This window comes from Patagioenas fasciata, chromosome 13 (genome assembly GCF_037038585.1).
Source record: "Patagioenas fasciata isolate bPatFas1 chromosome 13, bPatFas1.hap1, whole genome shotgun sequence".
Classification (NCBI taxonomy): Eukaryota; Metazoa; Chordata; class Aves; order Columbiformes; family Columbidae; genus Patagioenas; species Patagioenas fasciata.
The window spans coordinates 6,414,766-6,436,439 of record NC_092532.1 but is presented as its reverse complement, the minus strand read 5'-3'; the positions used below and the strand labels follow the sequence as shown (position 1 = coordinate 6,436,439).

The window sequence follows — 21,674 nt, the reverse complement described above, 5'->3', positions numbered from 1 at the left end:
CTTTGACATCTCCTCTTGTTCATCTTGGTTCTTATAGGAGCCAACAGATGTGGGAAAACAAAAATCAGGTCTTTTAAAATGTTGATTCTGCCTAGTGAAACTGGAGCGAAGAGTCCCGTTCCACCCCTTCTCCCTCGTTTTCCTGCTGGTGGAGCTGCAGAACTTGTGCAGGACTTGGCTGGCCATCTCAGCATTTGGATGTTGGGGAGCTGGTGTGTCTGCTCTTCTCTCTGAGGTTTCTTCTTGCCTCTTCTATTTATTTGGAGTAAATATCCCCCCAGTGCCTTTGACTTCTGTACAGTAAAAAGAAGGAAAATGTTACTGGTACTGTGTCCATGTTCAGACCCAGAGACTGGCAAAGGGTTTGTAAAGTAGTTTGCAGGGGCTGTAGCTCCCAGCTAAATACAAAGCAAATAAACCATAACCATTAAACACATATGCTTGCTATGTCCTGGTGCAAAGAAAAGGACTTGCCAGGCTTGTGTGGCAATCAGCTAGGCCTGGACATTAGCACGTGCAAGCTGAAAGGCTTTGGGCAGCAGTGAGGATTTGTGCATCCACGGCTTTGAGTTTGTATGTGACTGATTCACTTCAAGACAATTTCTGCTCTTACATCAGAAAAGCAGTTTGAGTTGTTCTTAATGGCTTTTAAAATTGAATTGTGATGATGAGTCAGAAGAAAGTATAGCTGAAGATGGAACAAAGTCACAGTTTGTGTGTTACTGAATCATAATTGTTGGCATCAGCAGGCATACATTCAAATCTTTATGCAACAGCGCTTTTCAAAAAGTTTATTCGAAATCAAAGTTACCCAGGAGTAGGGAAACTGCTGGAGTACTCCACTGACTGTAGGTAGATGCTTATTTTTGCTAAACCAGCAGAAAAGAAGGAAATACTCAAAAATTGCAACTACTTCATACTTCCAACTGCTCTGAAAGAAAAAAAAATTATAAGTAGAATTGCAAACCCATAGTTTTACTGAAAGACCTTGAAGAGAATAGCTTGAGAGAAGAATTTGTTGGATTCCTTTCAAGTGATATGTACAGAAACATATACATTCTTTGGCTCAAATTCCATCTTTAATGTACTCATGAGATGAATGCATTGTTACTAACAAACAGATTTGATGTCAAGTATATGGATTTAATGTGTAGCAGAGATTACTCAGGTCTACTCATTCAATAAACTACATTGAAGAGGTGTTGAGAAAGGAAAACGAACACTTGACTAATTTGTTTGAAAAATTCTCTCTGGCACAATATCACATAAAACCCAATATTTTGTCTAGAAAGATAAACAAGTTAGCATATATATCCCAGTTTCTCTTCTGTTTTTCTTTAAATCACTCGTTAATTTCACTGCAGTCTTATTAGTTCTGCAAAAGACCTAATTTGAACACTCAGTAGAGGTACCCAAACTAGATTACAGTCAGAACTGGAAATATTTTGGTTGGAAATATAATGAAATTTCAATATTTTAGTTTCATAATTGTATAAATAGGCAGTATTTCAAAGCTGTTCACCAAATAATACTTTGGGGATAAGTGTTTTGTATAGCTGGAATTTAATTTTTTAAAATTCTGACTGTATTTCAATTTTATACTAACTTCCTGCACCAGTGATGTCAAGATAGCATATTTTAGGGGTTTCCTATTGAGCTTGTTCTTTTATTTTCTCAAGAAACTTTGTTGGAAACAGTACATTCCATCAGAATACTTAATATCATTATTTACATCACCATTATTTGCTTCTTTTCCAAACTCAAGACCTCTGCCCACCCCAGCACCCATTCCCACCCCTCGCCACCCACCCAGGAATCCCGCAGCACCCGAGGTGTTTCGTAGCCTTTCAGAGGCTCCTTGCAACATGACAAATCTTAACCTGGAAGCATTTGCTGCTCATTCCTCACTGAAGCAATTTCTCTCTGAATTCATTAGGAATCTGCTTTCAGATTTTGACCGAAGTGTATGGAATCGGAGTGAGGCAATCTGGAAATACCCATGTTTATATAGCAGAGCACCTCAGAACTTGGTGCCAATGTTCCTGTGCCTGAGAATCTGCCCATTGTAACGTGTGGGGTTTACAGCAATGTCTGTCACCCAGAGAATAAAACAAAGCAGGTATTACTTTATTAACCTCAGTTTAAATTAGTTTGCTGTGCCTATATGCCACTGGTTTTCCGTCACTGCTCTAATGCTACATCGCATTCTGAAACAGATTCAATGTCTTCTTATTTCTGATCAGTTTGTTTCTCTGAGGAGCATAAAGAATTTCTGCCGCAGGTATGGGGTGTGCTTGTGTGAACACTCTGTGCTGCATGTCCCTCAACCATTTCCCTTTTAGCAACAGAGCACATTTTGCAGGTTTTTTCCCTTTGGTTAAGAACGGTTGACAAAATGAGTATGAAATTGGATTAGGTGTTTTATATAATACGCTTGTTTTCTACTGAGGCATTTATCAGTTCGTATATGTCTTTCTAGAAAGTTAAATTCTAAATACTTGATGCAAATACCAATGTATATCTGTGCTATATTTAATTCTGCTGTTAGTGGAAAAGGTCACTTTAGAGATCCTGCTTTGCTTCAGACTGTGACACCTCAGGATCAGTACCTGGAATAAGGGTGATCTGGTGTCTCCTGTGCCAGCAGAAGCTACTTGTGCCACCATGGATATTGAAAACAGGATTTTTGTGAATGGAGTTGGGAAGATGTTCCCCTTCTACATGTTGTAGCTATTGACTGTCTCAGGGTTTGCTCCCAACCTATGTAGAGAGTGCAAAATCATGCCTGGACGTGAGTGTGGGGCAGTAAGCTTCGAAGGATTTAGGCTTCAGTCAGAGCGGGACTGCAGCACAGGCCCAGATCTGTCTTCAGCAGCCAGAACAGAGAGAGGTCTTGCTGCTCTTGTACAGTTAAACCTTGTATACTTGTGTTGTCATTGCTGTTTTGCTGTCAAATGAAGCTGCAGACAGTCTGGGGTGTATTTCCAGTTGTGTTATAACTGCACAGGACTCAGCCCGAGACCTGAGGGGCAATTCTCTCCCTGTCATAGAGGCCTTGAGTCAAGGGCACATTTTTGTCCTTCTTGCCTTGTCTGCAGGGCACAAGTCATGAGGTTAAATGGCTTTTGTACTGCTTTGGCATTTGCTCCAAAAGTTCTGGAGCAAGGTTTTGGGTCAGGAAAGCTCCATGTTGCAGGGTAGCAGATCCAGCTGTGCAGCACCTATGACTAAACAAACACGGACAGTTAGCAGATTGCTTTGAATCAGCAGTCGGTCACTTTGAGAGTTTAAGAAGGTTTGGGGGGGAGACAAGCTACTGCGTTTTCAAGTCCCGCTTTTGATAGTACCTTAGAAAAATCTCCTTTCTCCTGCCCCCAACCTCCCGCAGCCCGGCAGCGGCGCCCATCACTAAAGTGCGTGACCAAAGCCAAAACACCGCTGCAAGTTACTCACCTGGAACCCTCCGGGAAGGTGGACGCCCATGGCCAGGACCAGCTCCCGGCCCGGCCAGCGGGGGCGGCAGCGGGCGGGCGGCGGGCGGGGCGGGGAGGGGCGCGGGCCCGGCCGCTCCTCCCGGGGAGCGCTGCCAGCGCGGCGCCGGCTCTTTCGGCACTTGGCCCTGTTGCACCAGCTGCGGGGCAGCCGCCCCCTCGCCGGCAGCCGCGGGGCGGTGTGACAGCGCCGGGCCCGCTCCCCCCGGCCCCGCGGGCGGGCGGCGGTGACGGTCCCCCCCCCCCTCCCCGCCTTTGTCGGGCAAGGCTGCGGCGCTCGGTCCGTCCGTCCGCGCCGGGCGCGTGGCTCCTTTGTGTACAGCAGCTGCTCCTGAATGCGGAGGCAAAGCCCGTGGCTTGGCACTGAGCTTTTAAAAAACAACAGCCCTCCCTCCCTCGCTCCTGCCCTCCCTCCTACCCTCCCCTCCTCCCGCCGAGGCGGACGGGCACCCACCTGGGCTCCGCCGCCCACCTCTCCTCTCCTTTCCTCTCCTCCTTGTTTACCTGCACTTTTCCGCCGCCTCTTTTCTCGCTGTCCCCCGCCGCCTCCTTTCGTCCCCGCTCCCCGGGAAGGCTCGGCGCCCCGCAGCTCCGCTCCCTCGGCGGTTTGCCCGCGCCCCAGCCCCGGGGAAGGCACCTGAAGGTGGATCTATTAAACCTCCCGGCCGTCTCTCCAAGTGCACTTCTTGGACCAAAGCACCGGCATGGATGTAAGATTTTACCCGGCTGCGGCGGGCAGCTCGCTTCCCGGAGACCCCTCCAACCTGGACTTTGCCCAGTGTTTGGGTTACTACAACTACAACAAGGTGATTATTCTCGCGTGTGTTAATTCCTCGTGCTGCTGCCGGGACCGGCTCCCCGAGAGCCGGACTTTGGGCTCCGTCGGGGCGGGGAGGCTCGGGGCTGGGGGATGCCCGAGGGGCGCCCGTCCCCGGGGAGCAGGAGGCGGCGAGCGCCCGCGGGCCCGGGAGCAGCGGAGCGACCGGACCGGGGGCTCCGCGTCGCCTCCGTCCTGCTGCCGGGGCTCGCCCCGGGGGGACCCGCCCGCCAGGCCGCAGCCTCGGCCCGCCGCTCCGTACGAAACCCCAACAGACCCGCGAGTAACTTCGGGGTGCGAGTCCCTCTCCCCGGGGCCCGGGAACAGAAGGCGTTTTGCGCAGCGCGCACCCTGCGCGGCTCGGGCCGGGACCTGCGGAACTTCTTCCGCGGGCTGGGGCGGCTGCGGCTGCCCCGGCGGGTCGGGCAGAGCCCTGATGGAGCTCGGGCGTTCCTGTGAGGGAGGGGACGGGGCGCATCCCTCCGCTCTGCTCTTTCGGATGATTCCGGCTCTGTTACGGCCAGTCTCTAACTCTGAAGGGCTGTACCAAACAGGAGGGTTATCTAAAAGTACATCAGCTGTTAGCACGGGAAGATAACCGCTTTGGTTTGACAAGGCTTGTCAGAGAAGTTGCAGTATCACTTCCATCTATTCACACGTTCTCTGCGGCGTGTGTAGTTTACGGAGTAAACGTTACAGTCAGAAGCAATAGTCATTTTCCAGTGGCTACCTTAATTTACAAAAAATATGTTTTAATAATACAGGGATGATTTGTTTCACAAATTACCGAAATCTGGGAAAGGCAAAGTTAAGAATGACACTGTGACTCATGCTATTTTGAAAAAGACTTAGCTGTTTGCACTGTGATGTGTCAATAGCACATTGAGCTATTAGCACTGGGCCCTCACACATGCACATAAAGATCCCTTTCACACTGTGTTTTTCCTGGTGCTATGTTTGTCCAACCTCTGGGGCCTTTTGTGAGGCACTGTATGAGATGCTGGGGAAAAGAAGGGTGCTGCACAAAGTCTAACCTTACATTAAAACCTGCGTTATTTTTAGAATCCTTTCCAAATGAGTAGATAAAGTTTGATGGAATACAAAGAGGGAGAAATAACATGGGCTTAAGTAAGGAGGTTCAGTAGCTGAAGAAAAGTTTCTCCTAGAGAAATTCCTCCTAAGTAGATCTCCCGAGCGTATTTTTCTGTTGCGCTTTACGATAATCTCCATCTCAGCTGCTGCGATGTTCAAGTCTGTCAGTGCCGATGCGGTGGCTGCCTCCTTGTTGAGAGGCAGCGATGGACTTTGGCTGGAGATGCGGAGCAGCGTTGGTTCCCTGGATCGTGCACAGCCCCGTCCCGCGCATGCTCCCTGCGCCGGGGCTCTCAGCCTGCCGCTTTGTTAGGAGTTAATAGAGAAAGACACGGGAGCATGAATTAAAGATGAAACGTCAACCTGAACTTTGAACGCTGCTAAGGACTTCAGGAGCACTAAAGTGCGTAGTAAATGTTCACTGCTGTCTGATATGCCAACTAATTTTGGAAACTCCAATGCTTGCTGACAGACAGCATGCTTACTGTAAATTTCACTTTTTCAGTAACTTTATTGCGTGATGTGCATTTTTTCAGGTTCTGTTACAGGTTACTGTACAGGTTCTTTTTTATTTATTTATTAAGTCCAAGATCTGGAATGGCTTTTGAAAAACAGTAGTTTATTGTGTCCATGAAGTTGCTGCAAATGCACAGTTATATATAACCTTTTGACTGCATTTCCCTTCATCGTACAATGAGAACAGAGCACACATTCAGAAAAACTCCAAAGTAACTAACTTTTGACCTATCCAAAAACGCATTTCGGTTGCTGTGCTTCTGAGCATAATTTTGGCAAGTATCTTGTAGGCCGGGCTTCCAATGTGCAGCAGAAAATATTTTAATTAAGAGAGTAGAGCTTATGCTGCGTGTGTCTTGTAAGAGGTATCTTTGTATGCAAAGGAGCCGATGCAGAGCAGGCTGACACGTGCCAGGCTGTGTTGCTGTGAGCTCTCCTTGGGCTCAGCTGGGAAAGCAGCAATGCGGTGTACAGGTGTTTCAAGGACAGGAGAGGAATTTGTGAATGAGTTCCTAGAAAGGAGGATCTTAACTGCATTAATGTAATCCCATTTTCTGCATTGTTTATAAGTCTGTAACGATAGGAATCGTTGTAAGTTATTTTGATGGGGTTTTGTTTGGTTGGTTTTTTAATTATTCCGAAAAAAAGAGCAGATTTATCTTGAAATCTTCCCTCGCTTTCCATCCGTTCTGTCCTTTTCCCTGTGTTCCTAAGGAAAGTAAATGATTACTCTGCTAGGCACTGAGATGACCAGGAGGCACAGAAAAAAGGAGTTGAAATATTTACTCTGCTGAAGTAAATGGGAGAACTGTTATTGATTTCACTGGGGACAGTATTTCACCTCAAGTCTTTCTGAAACTCATTTGAGTATCTTGCCCACTCATCCGTGCCTGCCTCATTGTTAGGAGCTGAATCCGTATTCTCCTTGTGACAGTGACATTGCCTGTGACAACTGCCAGGAAGCAGGAGCTGCGATGGCAAGAGTAAACACATTGCGTGGTTGCACATACGTGCAAAAGCAGGATTATTTACGTGAAGATATTCTCAGGATCATTAAGACGTAGAGTCGATGGCATATGGCTTACCTGGAGAAAACTATCTTGTATTGCAGTGTCTAAATATTTTGAACAGAAATCCTTTTTGTGTAAGTGCATTGCACCCTGCGAGACAAGGCTGGCTGCCACCTGGATACTTTAAACACCTTTACCCAGAACTGTGCAGTTTTTCCCTTTTGTGGGTGCAGCATTGGCAGAAATGTGGCAGAACGTCCCCCAAACCCCCAAAGCAGGACTCGGGGTCTCGTGTGTCCCCATGGGGAGGGGACACCCACAGGTACCCTCCAGCTGGATTCCCTCTCCACAGCTGCTTTTTAAGAGCAACACCGTGCTTTTGAAACTGGTTGTCAACACTGCATAAGTAGACTTGAGGATAAGGGATGTTATCTTGGGTTTTTTTAGGGTGACATTAGTTTTGAGTATATGACAGGTGTTTGGAAAGGGACTGAAGTACAAAAGCATCCCTGGCATTATTTGTAGCAGAGCAGTTTCTAGAAGATTCCAGATGGGGATTATTTTTTGTTGAGGTGTGCAACATGGTCAACATGCGTAAAGGGCAAAAGAGGAAATAAAGACACAGAAATACAGTGATTTGTCCAAGGTTACATGGTCGGTCACTGACATAATCAGGGCCACAACCAAGGTATTCTGAGATTCAGCCCAGTGGTTTATGCTGAATCTCATTTAGTCTAATAGGATTACTTACATGTTTAAAGTAAAGCATGTGCTTAAGTGCTTTGCTGGATGGGGGCCATATTTGATAAGTTTTCAGGGCTGGTGTGAGAGTACATGACTTGACCCTGCATGTGTGGCTGCTGGTGTTTTGGGTTAACAGCGACCCACCTCTGCTCCATGGAGCTGCACCAGTGGAATCACGGTCTGCCCGTTTCTAGAAGAAATGATGTACTGTAAAATATTAACCAAAAAATAGCTATAAAAATTACAGAAATTTGAAAGAGACCAGCTGTTGTAAAACATTCTGCTTCTGTTTTGAGCCCTTTTATGGTTCTGCAGTTAGAGAATGATTTTGGACGTTTGCTGTACTTGAGTAGTTTTTCTAAACAAACTTTTTCACTTATTGAGTGAATTATATGTCTTGTATTCAAAATATTTAGGCAATTACTGTTCTTCTTAGCATATACCTTTTTTATTAAAGGAACCAAAATTCTTACAAAGCAATTTGGAAAAGGGAAAAGAAAGCCCCCAAACCTAAACACGTACAGCTCAGTGCTTGAGTTATCATTATATTAAATTCTAGAATCCTTACTTCATTACTTAGCTGCCTACATTTTATAATGTTTATCTCTTCTGCACAGATTGTCCTTGAAGGATACAAATTTCAAACATCCATACCTTAATTTAGGCACTAGCATACATATGTGAATGTCAGAGCTTGATGGTTTTGGCTGAAGTATTTTGCATTTTACAAAGGAAACTCAAGAAGGTTATCTTGTTCTTCCAGAGGTAAAGCAAAGACAGCAGTAGTTTAGCAGCACGCTGGACTGGGGCTATAAGTCACACCTATTAGTGTATGTTGTTGGGAAAAAATGGATTACAGTTATGCAAACGATTGAAAATTACTCTTGCAAATGTAGCGTGGCTGTATATGCATAGGGTTTTCTTTCGTCTGGCAAATGGTGAGAGACAATGGGTACGTGTGTGCTGTGAAGGTGGGAAGCTCTATGCTCACTCCTCATCTGCCCTGCATATCTGCACAGATGCAGGTTTACATGTGGGCTCCGCTCTGGTGAGTCCCTGGTGCCTGGAAGCTGATGTTTGCTCTGGTCACCTGCAGTCCGACCATGACCGAGGTGGCCCCAGGTGATGGGACAGTGCCAGGAGGCACCAAGGACTCCCACAGAGTAGAGAGCAGAGATGCGTAAGCAGAGACACAAATAGGGGTCTTGCTGGAGGCAATTTAAGGAAGGGATTGGGATCTTTATGTTGCAATATCAACTCAGTAAATGCCATGTTATCCTCAGCATTTCCCATTGATCTTCTGGCCTACATGGCAAGCATGCTGAATCACATTCCTAGAACATACCTCCCTATTCTCTGGTATCTCAAAACCTCAGGACTATGGAGGTTACTACTGCTGGGGAGCAAAAAAGTTCTCCAAATACTTGACTGTCCAATCCAGCCCTAAAAATGTTGGACATGTGATTCCCAGTGCTTGAAATAAGAAGTGCAATGATCAGATGAGTATGTCCACACCATAAGAAGACAAATTATAGTTTGTATTGTCTGCATGGCTTGCATTGGGGTGTTTTTCAGGGACAATCAGCCCCCAGGTTTCGTGATGTACTTGAAGAGGAAACCCCTGTATGTCAAAGGCAGCAACTGTGCAAGAGCCTGTGTTGCTCAGAACGAGCTCATATGATGCTGATGCTAATGGAGTTGTGCAGTTTACAATTTTTCTGTTGCTCAGATAATGCAGCTCCTATACTGAATGTATTGTTTGTTATCAAGACATAAAGAAGAGTTGGTCATACACAAAGTATACTTAGTAGAAGTTGACTTTTAAAAATATTTTTAAGATATTGTCGTTACAAGGGGTTACAATTGTATTAGCAAGATACTTGTAATAATATACGGTTATATATGAAGAGTCGGAGTTTAATGCTTAGAGGTAACCTCAGGTACTATGAGTGGAAATGACTAGTGGGTGTGTTTTAAAAAAGCAATAATTTGTAGCAATTACACCTGTGATATGTGCATGCCATGGGCATGGACACCCACTCACACATCTGGCTCTAGAGGGAGAAAATACGGACTAAATCCACTGGGATGGCAAGAGACTCACTCCCACAGCATCGCCTGCATCCAACATGGCGCTGCGTGCAGAGGTACTGAGGCCAGCCCAACCCTATAATGAATTATTATGAATTTCTAATAAGATCTAAAATAGAAACACAGGAAATAACAGCTTATAGTCTTTGGCAGATACTTGAGATGAGAGTAGCTTGCGTCGGCTGTGAGTTGTGTGAGTCATTTGTTGCAGTTTTGTGTGGAGTCTCGCAAGGCAGGGCCAGTCCAACTGTGACCTTTGGGTTGTGCTGCAGGCTTTTATTAAATTTACCGTTAATACGTGCCTATGTATTTGTTGAATTCTGACACTCCCTAAAAAGCTAACTAATGCTATCGGATGATGATAATCTAATTTAAGAGGAGAAGAATTTGTACAGCACTAATCTTACCTTTTTATCTGTAATCACGTTGCTGCTGCTGTAAAATTGAGTGCTGCTACACAGACCTAATGGCAGGGTTGAATTTTCAAATGCTTCAAACCCTTATCTCATCGCCGTCTTCTATGCTGTTACCTGTCTGTGTGATGTATTTATAGAGTGCCAGTCACCATAGTATCTTTGCGATGATTGCTACCAAAATTGAGAACTCTGAGGTGAAAATCTAATCAGGACTTTAGATAACAATGTCACACAAGAGCCTTCTGGTCTTTGCCACCGTGCTCCGCTCAGATGAAGACTTTGATGAGATCATGCTTGCTGCCGCGTTATTCATTATTTATTTTCGTTACAAGATTTCTGTTTCATATCCTTTCCACTGCATGTTAGCACCTGTCAAACCAATCCAAATTCTGTTTTGAGTGTATTCTCTCTGTACCTGGAACAAAATATTGAAAAATACAGGCGTTATGGGGCTGCAGAACTAGCAAAACCAAAAAGACAGACTGTTATACAGCTGCTTCTGCCACAGTTACCTCGGGTATCCAAACAGATGTTTTCATGAACTTTTTCAGACACTTCATGGTAATGGGCAGACAGGCTGACAATGCTATTTTCATCACATTAAAAATAACTGAGGCTTACAAGCAGAGTGCTGGAGAGATGATTGACCAGTGCTGCAGACCCAGTTCTGTTGGAGAAGGTGTGTGTGCTACTGAAAGTAGACAATGTTAGTTTACTATTGAAAATGAAAAATGTTTTAAACAAACACGTCATCTAGTTTTCGGTTTGTTTGTATAGTTCATGTGCCAGCTGTTGGCATCAGCGTTCTCTGTGTACTCCTGCACGGCCAGTTTGCCCAGCAACCCCTGTTCTGTAGAAAAGCCCAGGATAGGTATGAAGAGGGAAAAGAAAAGCAGGCTGTTCTCAAAAACTGCAAGTTGAAAGTGACCCTTAATATCCCTTTAAGCTTGATTAAACAAAAAAAAAAAAATTAAAAAATCATGGATAGAAATCTGTTTTATTTTTCGCCCGGCACATGTATCTCAGCTTTGCTCATGCTCATTGGAGACTGATTCAGTGTGGGCATCTTTCGCTTACTTAGATGACATTAGATTAGGCCAGCCCTGTGCATTTCATGGGAGAAACTGTTATAAATTCAATGTTTTACTTTTGCTGTTGTAAAGTTATAGCCCTTCTTACTGCCTAGGTCACTACGACCATTTATTATCATTTCTGGTTAGAGGCTTGTGAGAGCTAAGACTAAATCTTCTAGAACAGAGCGGGTTGTGACATAGTGAAGTTAAAAATGAAGGATGCGTTGGGATGAAGAGCCAGGATTTGGACTGGCAACCTCTGGAGTGTGGGATCTGTTTGTCTTCTGCTTTTTAAAGATTATTATCTTTTTGTTATTGTTGGCATGACCTTATCTGCTGCTGGCCGAGGTGAGAGCTGCAGGGGCAGTAGCATGGGCATCTTCTCACTCTCCTCATCTGCCTTGCAAAGCATCTAATTGATGATCATGTAAAATCATTATGTTAAAACAGAATATTGCTTGAACAGACACATTTACTTAGATTTTCTTTTCTCTATATTTAATATTCTCAAGAGTTCTGATCAACAGGGCAACCTAACAAAAGGCTGCAAGTATGTAAAGTTACCAGTATGGAAGGATATGTTGGAAATGAAGGCTAAATGCAGATGTCTTTGGTCACTTGAAATGAGTTGTCTTCATCCCTCCATTTGGTTTGCTTCAGAAAATGTTTCAAAAGAAACTCTTCTGTGTTTAGGACTCAGAGTAGATATAGTTTATTCTATTAGCACTTAATATGAGAGAAATTAGATAGGGACCTACAAACTACATAGTTTTAGATATGTAAATTAATAAAGTGTTAGTTGTGTGGGTTTTATGTTTTGATTTTTTTCTTTTTCTTTTCCCAAAGAACCCATGCATGGAAACAACCTGAGCTGTATCAATCATCCTTTCTATCCCAATGGGACAACTCCTATATTTAAATTTGCTGAATTATATAAAGATTTGTAGGTTCAGGACATGTTTAAACACCTCAATATTGATTAACTGTCTAATTTTGATATGAAAAATTGTGTTAAGACCATGCAAAAATCAATTGCTGCATGGTGGAGTAGCTTATTTTCAGAGCAGATCATATTTATCTGCTGTTCTTTTTATGCTTCTCTCTTTATAGTCGTATGGCTTATACAAATAGTTGAATTTTGAATGTTTTAGGATACTGTGCTTCAGTATTACTTTGTTATTAATAAAAGTACTTTTGTTAAACTGTACTTTTATCAGTAAACTGTTTTACTGATAGCCGTCCTCTATTTTTAAGCAATTTGCTTTCTTTAATAAGAATTTGATTAGGCATGGGAAAATAGTCATTTTGTTTGCTTTGGTAGGTTAATACTGTTCCTTTTGTGGGTTCTTGGTTCGTATGTGGATGAAATGTTGATAATAATAGGCGGTCAGGTAAATACGGGGATATCACGTTATTGATTTGTTGTAATGGAAAACTTGATAGTTGTGATTTCCCACCACAACCCAACATGGTTCATTTTCCTCCTATTGTTTTGCTTGGTATGGTTTGAAATACATTAACCTTACATTCAAAGTAATAATAATAAAAAAACCCCCTACTTTATACATGTAAGTAAAAAGAAGACCAGATCTCTAGACTGTACACTGGACATACCACAAATGTTAATACATTGTGGGGTGTATGCACAAGAGCTTAATTTAGATTTGCACTAGAAAGTAATCATTGAAGTAAATAATATGTTTATATTTACTTAACTTTCTGTTTGTAGTTTTCTGAGAGTGTCCAGTAAGTGTATGTCAAAAAACAAAAAGAAGTATTTGCTATTAATTTGTTTTGTCCCGCCAAATAATTTACAAGCGCAAGGTATTATTAAATAAAGGGATTTAACAGATGCTTCTGCTGTCCTTTTGTTCTGAGACTTTTAAAACCTACTTAAAGTTCCCCATGTTTTTGTTCTCATACCTTTGCCTAGGACTTTTATTTAAGATACTGGCTTTGTGTTGGGATCTTGGGTGACGTTTGTAAGATGCATAGGGTGCTATATGGCTCGTTGAAAATACCCAATGGTTGTCTGGAGGATTTGACAAGCCATACATAAGTGCATTTTTCCGTGCTGATGCTTGTCTTACTGTTGTATTTTAAAAGCGATGTTTGAATCAGAGGCGTGCATCAGTGGCACAAAGCAAAAACCTGAAGTTCTTGGAGCCACCAACAGCTGGGACGCAATTTCAGTTGATGTGCAGCTTTGACTGAACAAGGTGAAAGGCAGGCTGTATAATCTAGGGCTAAATAGAACTCGGAGAGATTAATCAAAGATCATATGAAAGGAAAACATAGTAGTTTTACTCATTAAATACCCACTCAAGTAGGCAAACCAGGAGTACTTTGGTATTTTGCATACACAGATTTGTGGTATGTTCAGGGCACAGCTTAGAGATCAGTCTTGCTCTTCTACCTGTGATTCTTCTCAAAAACCCAGCTATAAGATCATATTGCAAGCTTCTATGTTTATTTTGCCTCAATGTGCAACTGCAGCTTTCCCAGTTTAAGGAGCAAACTGTTTTTCTAAATTTAGTCGGCAAACAACTTGTGATAGGATAGCAGCCTTTTTCTGTCGACTCTGTTGGAAAGGGTTTGAGTAAGGATGGCAAAGATTGGCTTTGACTTCTATCAGCACAAATATATTGCTGGCGATAACATATCATACAAGTCTGCTGCCTCTCTGCCTGTATTCTTGTCTCTAGGAAATAGCAGTTTTTCAAGGAAGGTCACAGAATTTGCCCTTTTGTTAATAGTCTGGTAGAGAGTTTACATAACAGAAAATAATCCCAATTCTTCACTTGATAATGTATTGAAGTTTTGGTTTGGTTTTTTTTTTTTTTTTGAGCATTGTGTTGGTTTTTGTAAAGAAAAATTGGCCGCTGTTATTAGTAGCATATCACTAATGAATGTTGAGTCAAAACTGACTCTTGTACAGTTACATGTTTCTAAAACGCAGATAATTTGTGTTGGTCTGAACCAATTGTAACAATGTGCCACTGCTAGGAAAATGTGGGGAGAGGTGATTTGCTGCTATATAGGACACAGACATCAGCATATGTATGTCTTCTTTGGAGATCATAGGGCTCCTTATCATTGTAACTTCTGGATTGCTAATTAACTGTAGTCCACTATAACTCTCTTGGCATCATATTGCATGTTATTTGTGTGTTTCTGCAGAATTATTTCTAAATAAAAGTTCTTAAGTTTATTCCCTCATGAGGCATAAGTGAGACAGTGACAATGAAGAGCTTGATTCATATTATGACTAACAACAGGTGAACATTATCTTGTTATGCCTCATTCTCAATGTTTCTGTGACTTAAAAAGGATGATAAACTCCATTAAAATATCATGGCATCAATAGAGCCAGTATTTAAAATGCACATGAAAGGATAATAGGTATCCATATAATTTTAGATTATATAAAGTGTTTGTAGATCTTCTGAGTTTCATTTATTCACCTTGCTTTCTGCCACCCAGATGTAACCTTTTTCTTTTAAAATAAATGTGAAAGTAAAAAAAAAGAAGGAACAATTTCCATGGAGGAAAATCAATTCTGGTCCTTCAGAATCATGAACTCAGATTGATACTTTGCAGCTACAGTGAGCACAAGCAATGCACCACGGATCTGGCACAGAGTTTTGACAGTGAGAAATCTTTAATCTCCTACTTCTTTTGAACTGCAGTTTTCCATTTATTCTTATTTTGTTGAGTCTTGCTGTTTTAATTCATCTTCCCCAGTGTTGCGGTGGGAAGCAGTCATAGTATTCTCTGCTGCCAAAGGAAATGGCCATTTCTTGATTTAGAAAAAGGAACAGAGAAGTGGTTGCGAAACACCTCGGTGAGAAAGAGGAGATAGTGGCCAGGGAACACTGCCAAACATTTACAGCTCTAGGATCAAGTATTTTCAGTCTGCCTGGATTCCTAAACTCCCTGCAGGGCTGAGTGTTGATGTGTGGTGGGTCAGGGAATTTTTTTTGGGTAGTTTTTTATTTGTTTGATTTTTTTGTTGTTGTTGTTTGGGGGAGAGGAGGGCGAAAAGATATGTTATTCACATTTAAAGATTGCCCATAGGTTTTGGAGAACTGATCTTTGGTTCTCTGTTGCTGAAAGAAAGAGATAGGTTCATCTTTGCTTCTCCACTCGGTCGGCTTATGGCACCCAAGCAAAGGAGCTCCTCTCTGCATCCTTTTTCTGAAACTCAAGTTGCCAGGGGTCTTTGAATGTAGAAATAAGAAATAACAAGATTTTAGATGATGAATCTCAGTATGTTTGCTAGAGCAAAGCCCGTTGCTTTATTGATCCCAACTACTGAAGTTTTCCCTGTGAAGATGATTTATGTTTATCTTCAAGAAAACAATCGATGCGACAAACAAACTGAACTTCATGCAAGAACTGATTTAAGACATGCTCAACTTTTTCTTTCTCATCTTTACGCTCTGAAATCTTCTATGGATTCAAAAGAAATGGGTGCAATCCTGCTCTTGCACATAGGAATATACCCTCTTTGAAGAATAGAGATGTTTCTGCTTTTGAATTGAGCTTCATAAACTTGCTGGAAAAAATTCAGCTGGGAGGATGTATTTTGAAGCAGTAGTTTCTTGAGCACTGAACCGTTCATTTCCTAAAAGGATAACGCCACTTCTTTATACCTGCTGACAAAACAAAGGAATCGGTACTGATAATATGTTACGTGGGGACAGGCTGTGATGCTGGTGAGCATTTCCCTGACTGCTGAAAAGTACCAGTTCATCCTGGCCTTGCATCCTTCCCAGGAGCAACACATCTGCCTCACTGGAAATCAGAAGAATGGTCGGCAATTGGTTTTGTCTGCACTTTTACTAAATAAATGAAGCATTATTATGTTTTCTCCAGCCTAGATATCAAATGAAAGTGAAGCAAAATGTTGCGTTCAGCTGCTTCAAGTTGGGACGGTCTAGATAATCTTCATCTCCCAAGTGTGAAAGAACTGACACATAAAATTGCAGGTCTGGCAGCAAAGATGTTTTTTTTGTTTAAATAAGTACCTTACAGTTGAAGAATTGATTTTTCTTAAGAAGACATAAGAGATCTGAAGTATCTCTGCTTTAACAGTAATACTGGGAACAGCAGGGTGAGAGAAGTCGGTGTTGTTCCAAGCAGGGCTGCATAGATGCCGGCGATGAGCTTAAGCTGGGGATGAGGAGAAAGCCCTTGGCTTCCCGAGGAGCTGAGCAGCCGTCCCCAAACAACGAGACAGAGAGCAGTGGCCACTCGTACAGCTCGGACTTTATTCTAAGTATCGTGTGCTGTGCTTGGCTGAAACAGGGACCACAGGGTTGATTGTACTTTTAATCCTGTTTAACGTGATTCTTTCAGGCTTCATGTTTGCGTTCCTAAACGTGATATTGAAGTTGCGTTATGAGCTCTGTGATCCCAGCTGAGTCTCTGATTTGGACAAGGCAGCCGTAGATGTGATAGTTACTTAAAGGCTCAACAGCAATTTTGGAGTTACACGTAACAGCTGGTAAAGAAAATTCGTGTCTGAAGTCTAATTTTGTAGTGGAGAACTATTACAGATGAGCTTTGTAGATGCTGGGGAGTCACCTAGTACCTGTGAACATGGAGGGATTCCTTCGTTCTTCCTTCAGAAACAGCGTGCTTTTCCTTGGCAGCGCTGGGGAGGGAAAGGCCTGGATGTGTCTGAAAGAGGCGATGGAAAATTCTACATCTGGAAGTGTGACAGTCTGTAGAAGCGTGGCAGCCAGTTGTGAGATGGTTTGTATGGATGTGGGTGTTTTGTGAGTGCGCATCAGTCATTTCCCTCCTCACCCCTGTGCTCTGCTCACCGGTGGCTGCCTTGGTTCCGAGTTTATAAGACATTTTGGTCTTGTGGATCTGCATGAGAACTTTGCAAAAAACATTTGGACAATGGAAGTAAGCAGCATTTCAGAGAGGTGTATGAAACACCTGCAAAAATGTGCAGCCCATCGTAGTATCCGTTTGTGTTCTTGGGCAATGAGAGTCTGTTTCACTTCTCTGGAGGCCATAAAAATTGAAAATAATGGTAGTGAATAACTTTATTTTGCCTTTAATCCGTGAAGACAGAGTACGTAGTCTTGTTTGTATAAAAAGTGCCGTCTGCCAGCACTGGTGTAAATATTGCAGCCTAGTGAGAGCAGCTACTACAGCTACATGGTTCTGTGTGGATCTTCTCCTCCAGCCCAAGTCTGGACACCTAATTACTCATCACCTGGCCCGATTGGTTTCTGTGGGAAACAAGAAACCCTGGTTCCCTCATACAGTTGGTATTTTGTAGAACATAACTTCTTCAGTTTTAAACTGAAGCAAGACTGTTGACAGTACCAATTTTTTTAATAATTTGATAAAAGTAAAATTACAGTAGAGTAAATTGAGGATTAGAGTTAAATTGTGGATTACTGGTTAATAACAAAGGTACGTGGGAATGGCATAATTCCATTCTTTCAATTTTTCCTTGAAAAGTCCAGTTTATAATCCTATTTAGGTAGCAGATGGATATATTTTAACCAAACCATTATATAATTTTATAGAACATTCGTGCTTGCAGCCATACTGATGGAATAAATATTTTGGCTAGAGTTGCAAGGATTCTCCTGTCTTATCTTGTCTTTACTAGATCAGCAAATTGATTAAAAATAAATTCAGTTCTAAAAGAGCTCTTGTATCAATTATCTGTAAGCAAATTAGAAATTTTTCGCGAATGCAGCACTCCCATGAAACATGCTTCATGCTTTATCCTGTGATATTCACTTGTATCTGTTTTTTGGTCCAACATACAAAAATAACATAATTTCTTACCTACCTCTAAGGGGATATTTCTACTGTCCTCTGTGATTATTATTAGCTTTTTATAATAATTTGTATGATTTTTATATTTTTTTTTCATATTTCCTTTTACTGGCCTATTATATGATAGAAAATTATAAGTGGGGCATTTGTTCCTTTTAAACAAAGATTATCTGGTGCCTTCCTGAGATGGTCCTCTGGTTGGACTATATAAAATTGAAACTGTCTTTGAAAAGTTCCATTGAAGGGATAACACTGAGCAGAAATTGTATGTTAACAAACTTGAGAATTGTTCAACTGCAGTGGAATGAGTTTAGTTATTGCTTATAAAAGACATGGCCCAACCATGTGGTACAATGGCATGCAAGACAAGTCAAAGACCTGGTCAATCGTAAAGCTTTTTGACAACCTCTCATTTGTAGTATTAAAGGCTAATTTTTTTTTTGGAAGTGATCAATTGTTTGCAGTGGTTTTGAGTCTCAGACTCAAGAATTCTGTAGATCTACTTCAGAAGTCTAGAAAAAGTCAAACAATCAAAAATCCCATAACACATATGTGTTAGTTTTGAGTTCGTGAGGATTGGATGGCTCTTCCTGAACAGCAATACCCTAATTTTTGGAGGTCTGTTTATTTGCATTTGCAGCATGGGAATTAACTGGACTCTGAAATGTACTTTGAGGATTTGCTGCTTGGTTTATAAGGCAGTTTGAGTGCAAAACTCCTGTCGTCAGGTTTTATTGCTGCTATTTCTTAATATATCCTGGGACAGGTAGATAATTTGGTGCAGTTAAGGTGTGATCAAAAACCAGTATATATATTTTTTTTCAAGAATGTTCTAGCTCTGTCTTTTTTTGAAGTGTGGGTTCATTTGTTGCTGGAGTTGAAGCAGGTGACTAAAGCTGATGTAAAAGTGTGAGTCAAAGCCTCAAGTATCTGAAGTAATGATTCTTCTGCTTCAGCTGCGTAACGCCAACAATAGGATATTATTTGTTTATGCTTATGCATCAGATTGGTGATTAAGTATTTTATCTGGATTAAAAAAAAAAAAAAAGGCAAAAATATTTCTTTTTTTGTGTAAAGTGGACTTGAAAAAAAGAGGCTGGGAGCTGCTCTCTTAGCATCACAGAACCCTGAAGCTCAATGTCAGTGAATTTACCCTTGGCCTGTTATTTCAAAAACGTTTCATGGTGTATGGGTTTGAGAGCTGTGGGCCGGGGTGTTGGAATAGATGCCCAAAAAGGATGTCTCCATCTTTGATGGTTTTAAAGACCTGACTGAAGAGCAGCCACAAGCAAGCAGCTCTTGAGCTCAGTATTGCTTGTGCTTGGAGCAGAGGTTGGGTTGGAGATACCCTGATGTCCTCTCCAACCTGAACAACCCTGTGGTTGCACAAAGTGAACAGGGAACAAAGAGTATTTGATCCACCCTGTTCTGTTTCAGAAAATCGCGGATCTGGAAGAGGGGTTTTGTTTCACCCTTCACCTGGAAGGTCCATGCAGGGGGCAACCAAGCTCTTGTTTTGTGTTCTACTGTCTGTTGGTGAAGAGTTTGCTCTCAAGGTGAAGGACTAGACTGGGAATCCCAGTCCTGCGGGGTGTGTGTGTGTGTGTGCTGGTGTGAGCGTATGGGTTTCATAGAGCTGCTGGATACCCCTTCCTTTGGAGTTGTGTGGTAACTCATGGCATCCTAAAATAAATGTTTTTTGTTTAGTTTCATGTGATCTCGCTGGAGGGATTGCTGGTTTGGCAGATGTAACCGTAGAAAACAACAGTGTGTAGAGACTTTTTCTTTCAAAGTCCAGTCTGTAATGTGTGTCACTGGTACCTGTTAGCTTTTTATATATGTGACTGGGCTGTTGCTTCTATAATTACATTGTAGAATTTCTTCTTTATTTCTTCAGAATTATAGTCACATGATAATTCAATTTTTATTTTCTAGAGTACTCTTTTTAAAAAGTTAATGCGGAGGAAGGTAGTTCAAACACCGGGATTTCCTGTAAACCCTGTTGCTTTTGAAAAAGAAATCACCGTAGTTTAGCACAAATTTGGAGATGTGAAGTAGTTGTCCCAGAAAATAAAAGTTTGCTGTGCACAACATTCATGGAAGAATGTCTCTTGAAGGAAACTTGTGAGTGGGCACTAATTACTGCATTCTTCAGTTCTTCTTCCTCTCTAGTGTGATGCCAGTAGAGGTTGGATGGAGGTTGAAGTGCTCATGTGTGAGAGGAACGGGGAATGTGAGGAACTTTAAAAATCACAGATTGGATAATTTGATACTTTAAAAACTCCTGCTTCCAAACTAAATTTTCATGATATGTAATGATACCCAAAATGTGTACCCTAAATGTTTGCGTGTGGTAGGGTGTTTTGGATTCTGCATTTAAGATGCTAGAAAAGTATCTGATTTGCAGAGGCTGGACATTATAGTTGTGAAAATGAAACCCTTGAAGATGTCACATGTTCATGGCCAAACCCCTCCCTGTAATCACCATCTGTATTGGAGTAAATGGAGCATTGACCCTTTAGTGCAATCTGAGAATAGGAAGTGTGAGAATCATCAAGGCATCGATTCAGATCATTACTGTGAGAGAGCAGCCTAATCATGATTGTCTTCCAAACCCAAACATTTCCCTGTCATTGAGATCCACTCCAAACATTTAAAGGAGTAGTCATTGGAAAAGTAAGTATCACCACTTTTCAGTCAAAGCAGCTTCTTTGTTGTTATTAAGGTATTTTATAATCTCATCAATTTACTAGTAAGAAATAATTAGCTTTTGCAGTTTTATAGACATTAGTCACCGAAGTCCTAGAGAATATGGACCAGGATTTCTCACATCTGGCAAAAACATGGTGCTCCTTTTCTGGAAATGATGCTTTCCCTGTGTTCTTTTGTATTAGTTAATAGAAACCCTTCTGGAAAAAGGATACTCATCAAAGAATTTTTTTTATGAAACAGAAAAACAGTGCTCATAACCCTGTTGGATTCCAAGAGTTGTTACATTTTACATTATAAATAGTTTATTTTTCCAGATGCCACAGTTCAAAATAATGTATTTTTAATACTACTTGCAGAATTCTACAGATTCATAATAACACGTGATATGCTAATACTGTCTGTGACATCCCACTGGTCACATCCAACTGAGATAAACAGTTGTATATGCTATAAAAATGACATCTATTATAAAAATAAGGATAATGTAAAAGCATACAAACAATCCCTTAAATTTGTAAAGACTGTTACAAATCTTGAATGTTAATTTGAAGAAAAAAGTACATTCTAATGTTAAGTTTATGCCTTCAGTTAATAGTCCTTTATTCCTCCGGGAAAAAAAAATCAAGCAGCTATACTTTAAATGAATTTAATGAACTGCAAAGACTGACATTTTCACTATAAAAGTCACACTTCATTTAATGAAGTAGTTAAATATTGATGCTGTATTAAAATACAGGCTGAATAAAAATGGCAATATGTTTTTCAAAATAGGAATTTGAGCTGTTTTTTCTTGTTATATTGAAAATTTCATGAACTGAGAAAAGGGAAATGCAGCAGAATATCTCCGTAATAAACACAAAGCACTTTGTTGAAATAACATTGAAGTTGAAAGACACGAA

At 41.5% G+C, this 21,674-nt stretch overlaps 1 protein-coding gene and 1 long non-coding RNA gene across 3 annotated transcripts in view; one reads left to right on the top strand and one right to left on the bottom strand.

Moving 5' to 3' along the window:
• Window positions 1-2,106: 2,106 nt before the first annotated feature.
• Window positions 2,107-3,580, bottom strand: LOC139829078 (uncharacterized). Its single transcript, XR_011741304.1, has 2 exons — window positions 3,454-3,580; window positions 2,107-3,227 (listed from the first exon to the last, which is right to left on the bottom strand). It is a non-coding gene; the product is annotated as an uncharacterized lncRNA (long non-coding RNA).
• A 193-nt stretch (window positions 3,581-3,773) lies between these two features.
• The window catches only part of TOX3 (TOX high mobility group box family member 3), a 73,549-nt gene continuing 55,648 nt past the window's right edge, over window positions 3,774-21,674 (top strand). Inside the window, exon 1 of one of the 2 annotated variants that reach the window (XM_065848264.2) lies at window positions 3,774-4,297. In XM_065848264.2, coding sequence (XP_065704336.1) covers window positions 4,196-4,297 — 102 coding nt within the window. In that variant the 5' untranslated portion in view covers window positions 3,774-4,195. The remainder of the gene's footprint in view (window positions 4,298-21,674) is intronic. The other variant, XM_065848263.2, reaches the window with a different exon arrangement.